At 45.7% G+C, this 5090-nt stretch overlaps 1 protein-coding gene across 1 annotated transcript in view; it reads right to left on the reverse strand.

Moving 5' to 3' along the window:
• Window positions 1-1437: 1437 nt before the first annotated feature.
• Window positions 1438-5090, reverse strand: part of MYRFL (myelin regulatory factor-like) — a 148570-nt gene continuing 144917 nt past the window's right edge. Inside the window, exons 23-25 of the mRNA XM_012810094.2 lie at window positions 2481-2595; window positions 1649-1723; window positions 1438-1524 (exon numbers count right to left, since the gene is read on the reverse strand). Coding sequence (XP_012665548.2) covers window positions 1438-1524; window positions 1649-1723; window positions 2481-2595 — 277 coding nt within the window. The remainder of the gene's footprint in view (window positions 1525-1648; window positions 1724-2480; window positions 2596-5090) is intronic.

Consider the following 5090-nt stretch of genomic DNA (forward strand, 5'->3'; position numbering starts at 1 on the left):
TAAGAAAGTGCCCTGATGGAAGTGTCTGTAGTTACTCGGTCCTTTTAAAATCCCACCGTGGTCTCATAATGATTCAGTCCTATGCAAATAGAACAGTAATGGCTCCTGTTTATTTAGAACCTATTTGTCTGTGCTTCACATACTTTATCTCATTTAATCCTGTCTGTTGTAGATACGCATGGTCCTCTTCCACCAGTGAGGAAATTGAGACTTAAAGAAGTTCAATAATTTGCCTGAGGAGACATAGATATTTCAGTATTTGAACTTGGCAGTGTCTGGGTCTAGCACTGAGTCTCACCTTCTAACTACTGGGTTAAAGTACCTTAGTGCTAAAATGTTTATTTTAAAATGCCTCTGTGAAAGGAAGGGCCATATCTTTTCTTAATTGTTGAAGTCTCACAATTAATTTATCTGCATGGCACATATTAAATAATATCTGAAAATAAGGAACAGGAAGATATGTTATTACTGCTGATTACCACCTTGAAGGTAAAACATCAAATAGTCTCATCCAAATTGACCCACAGAACAACAGTAAGATAAGAAGAGGACATTCAGTGGCCCTCAGTGTGGCTTGGATCTCCGTGTTCTAAAACAGACCAGTAATAGAAAATCTGTGGTCTGTCCAGGCCAACAGATCAGGAGATGACTGATATCAAAAAGATCATTTGCTACTCACAGTTCCCAAGACAAGGGGCCATGCCACACCCCAGGGGACCAGACAGCAGCACCAGGGTCAGCGGGCAGGCAGGGCAGAGGAACGGCTGTGGACAGGAGCCTTTACTGCGGACCCGGGGAGGAGTGGCAAGGCAGCACGAGCAGGGTGGGGCTGGCTAGTCTGGGTAATGTCAGTGGGCCCTGTGCTGTCGGAGCTCCATCTTTGCAAGGGGCGTATCCTATCCACATAGAAAATTTAGCATCCAGCAAGCACTGCAAAGCAGAATGGCAACTGTTCCTTTTTAAAAATTCATTTCTTTAGCAAGCTACATTCTATACTCTAGTGTATGTGTGTATGATACCCACAAACACACTCAGTTCCCCCGATGCACCATACCACATGTTCTCAAGAGCCTGCGTTTAAAGGATCCAAGTTGATATGGCCTTTGTTTATTTTCAAAAATGTACTAATACAAAATAGCAGTAGGCCTGCTTATTCCTTACTACCAGAAGCGGTATTTTTAAATCCAGCAGTACTGCTTGCTCCAGGAAACGTCTTCTTCATAGTCACGGCAAAATCAAACACCACATCATTTCAAGATTCAGTAAACACTTTATTCTCCTCATTTATGTCTCAAAACTGTTGAAAAGCCAAAGCCTGAAAAGGTCCCTCAGCAATAGATGTGAATATTTTATGAAAAAGAAGTTGCAAGAGGATGTGAGCGTCCAGAAACTGCTTCTGAGTGTTCTTCTTTGACGAAGTCCCCAAACTGGACTAAATTAGGCACAGTGCCGGTAGAAGTAGAAGAAGTAATCTGTGAAGAACATCCCAGCGAAGTAAGGGTCAGTGGAACAGTCAGCTAAGTCCTGCCAGAGAGGGAGAAAAAGAGAAAGATTAACCCAGAAATTAACTGTAGTTAAAGCGAGTGATTGATTGATCTGTTTCTTTTTGCTGAAAAGAAAAAGGGAAAAGCAAGCTTAGTGAGCTTACCGGAGCAGCTACCCGGAAATGGTAAGCGCTGTCAGAGAATCGGGCTACAGGCAGGCTCCAGATGTGCTGGTATCCCTAAATAATGGTGGGAAGAGAGGTGCATTTCACAACCACCTTCTACACTCACTGAGAGAGCGAATGGGCTCAGAAAACGTTTCCCCAGGAACTGCAGCAGAGGTAACTGGCAGCTGGATACTGTGTCGCTACAACTGAGAGCGCCTGCTGAGAATAAGATGGAGTCAGTCAGGCCAAGGCCATGTGACACAGCTGGTCTGGTCCCTGTGGGTCCTAGTGATGTTCACCTCCTGGCTCCCATTCTTATTGTTTTATAAATTTAGCTCCCAATCTAAAGGTTCCCATCTTGAGTAGTTTAGGAGGATTGATCTAGGAAACTGATTTTTGAATTGGAAATGTTTTTAAAGTCACTGAGTTGTGCTGATTATTATTTAAAATACGGGTTAATGTTGTCTTTGCTTTGAACCTTTATGTATAAAATTGTGATTTTGGAAATGGAAGAACAGAACAGACTTGGAGAGGCTACTCTCACTGTCCTCCAGAATCACTGGCCTTCTGACAGATCAAGTCTGGTGGACCTATCTCCTCTCTGCATATTGGCTGACAGTGACAGGCTGCCAGACCCTCTTCCATCGGTAACAGAACCATCTGCAGCTTCTTAAGTGCACAAGGAATACAGCTGAGGCCAGCCCTGTGACCAGGGCCCAACTGCAAGGGAAACGCTGGCGTTCGGCTCCTACATGCCTCTCTTGGTCGGGAAGAGGAACCAGGATTCCAAACACACCTTCTACTCGGATGATGAACCAGAAAATGTTACCTGTGTCGTCTCCTGGGAAACATGGCTTCCGATACCTCTGGCTTCCCCTTTACTGTAGAAGCAGATATTCCCAAGGGTGAACTTGCACTGGAAGATGATCAGCGGCTCTGTTGTGCTTCAGGAAACAAAGGAAAGAAAGGACACAGGGAAAATCAGTGGCCAGCTTCTGCCAGACCGCAGCAGGCATCGTATCCACAAAGCTCGCTGGTGCCAACAGGCCAGCACATATTTCATTATTACAGTAAGAAACCCAATCCCCGGTGACTTCTGAAATAGTGTATGATGGTTTCTAAAACCTAACCTCATGACTTAAACCAGCTCACTAATTAGAACTTCTTATTCCATAGGTTTTTGATAATTTTTAGATACATACCTTCTCTTTTACTGGCAGCTGAATTTACATTTATCTGAAGCTTCCTGCATTTTAGATTATGCAAACTGTCTAAGTAGATATTGTTTGAAACAACAAAGCAAATAAATGCAAGTAGGGGTTAGGGTGAATTCCATTAGAAATCACCAGCTTTGAACGCTGTCCAGGGTACAAGGCCTGGGGAGGATGCTGCTTTGTCTCTGGAGGTTGACTCCGTAATTATCACCAAGGGGTGAGGTCTGTCTGTCTTTGGAAACAATCCTTTTACACAAGTGGGACAGCCTATAATCTCACTTGAGAATTTGTGATAGTTTTAAATCACTCATATTAGATTAATGAATTGTAAACTAAAAGGCTGAATTTAGTGGCTTGTCCCCTGAGTGGGGTCTTTTGTCACCTCAGGGGAAGTAGATACAATCTTATTTCCTTCTAGTGAAAGCTGGGGCTGAGTAGGAGAGTGTTAATCCAGCTTACTCGGGGGGTGTTGGAGAATGATATATTCAGCTCGTATAAATGGTACACTTAGCCTTTGCTCAGCCTTGAAACATGGCAGGTTCTGAGTCGTAGCAGATTATTGAAACAACCTTTTCCAAGGCAAGAAGTTGGACTGAGTGTCACTGACTCCTCATAGAAACAAAATAGACAGGAAAAGGGGTAGGAAGCCTGAGGGAAACGGTGGGAGAGTCGGGGTTGGAGTGAGTGATGGCGAGGAATGACGGAGCCCAACAGCGGGAGGGGTGAACAGGGGACAGTAGAAAAGGGAAAGAGGCAGACAGGACGCTGAGACTAGAGGAGGAGGAGAGGGAAGAGCAGAAGACACAAGCCATCTGTCTTTATGGTGAAGAGCTCACTGCCTGATTTTATAGGGAAGTGAGTTGAGGGTCTCTAAGTACCACAGTCATTCAAAATACCTGCTAGGAATATGGCACATAGGGAGTGGTGATTTTGGAAGAAAGCATGTCACAATACACGTAGAGCTACCATACACCAGGTGCCTACTGTGTGTCAGTGTCCTTAAATACCTCTTCTCCCTGGTGAGGCAGGACTGTGACGGTTCAAGGCATGGGCTGCTCTACAGCCGAGTTCAACAACTTAGAAACGGTGATTTAAAAATGCATTTTTTGACATGTCCTGAAATCTAAATGCAAGTGTTCTCATGTGAAAAATATACTGGAAAAAAAATATCAACCTGCGAGGGCCACAGTGATGGTGGTGAGAATTATAAGGCCCAGTGTTACAGGGTACAGCAGGTGGCAGTGACCCTGCTGAGGATTATAGGGCCCAGTGTTAGAGTGTACATCAGGTGAATGTGATCCTGCTGAGGGTCATAAGGCCCAGTGTTAGAGTGTACAGCAGCTCACTGTGATCCTGCTGAGGGTCACAGGGCCCAGTTGTAGAGTGTACAGCAGGTGAATGTGATCCTGCTGAGGGTCATAGGGCCCAGTGTTAGAGTGTACAGCAGGTTATGTGATCTTGCTGAGGGTCACAGGGCCCAGTTTTAGAGTGTACATCAGGTGAATGTGATCCTGCTGAGGGTCACAGGGCCCAGTGTTAGAGTGTACATCAGGTGAATGTGATCCTGCTGAGGGTCACAGGGCCCAGTGTTAGAGTGTACAGCAGGTGAATGTGATCTTGCTGAGGGTCATAGGGCCCAGAGTTAGACTGCACACTGATCACTGTGATCCTGCTGAAGGTCATACAATCCATTGCTAGAGTATATAGTGGGTCACTGTCATCTCGCTGAGGGTCATAAGGCCCAGTGTCAGAGTGTAAAACAGGTCCCTGAGATAATGCTGAAGGTCATAGGGCCAGGTGTGAGAGTGTACAGCCGGTCACTATGATCCTGCTGAGGGTCATAGCATCCAGATGAGAGTGTACAGTGTGTCACTGTGATCCTACTGAGGGTCTTAGGCACAGTGTGAGTGTACAGCAGGTCACTATCATCCAGCTGAGGGTCATAGGGCCCAGTGTGAGAGTGTACAGCGGGTCACTGTGATCCTGCTGAGGGTCATATGGCCCAGTGTGAGAGTGTACAGCGGGTCACTGTGATCCTGCTGAGGGTCATATGGCCCAGTGTGAGAGTGTACAGCGGGTCACTGTGATCCTGGTGAGCATTAGAAGGCCCAGTGTTACAGTGTACAGGAGGTCACTGTGATCCTGCTGAGGGTCATAGTGCCCAGGTTTACTGTGAACAACAGGAGACTGTGATCCAATTGATGGTCATAGGGCCCAGTGTGAGA

This window comes from Otolemur garnettii, unplaced genomic scaffold (assembly GCF_000181295.1).
Source record: "Otolemur garnettii isolate 467f Iridium unplaced genomic scaffold, OtoGar3 scaffold00125, whole genome shotgun sequence".
In the NCBI taxonomy this organism is placed as follows: domain Eukaryota; kingdom Metazoa; phylum Chordata; class Mammalia; order Primates; family Galagidae; genus Otolemur; species Otolemur garnettii.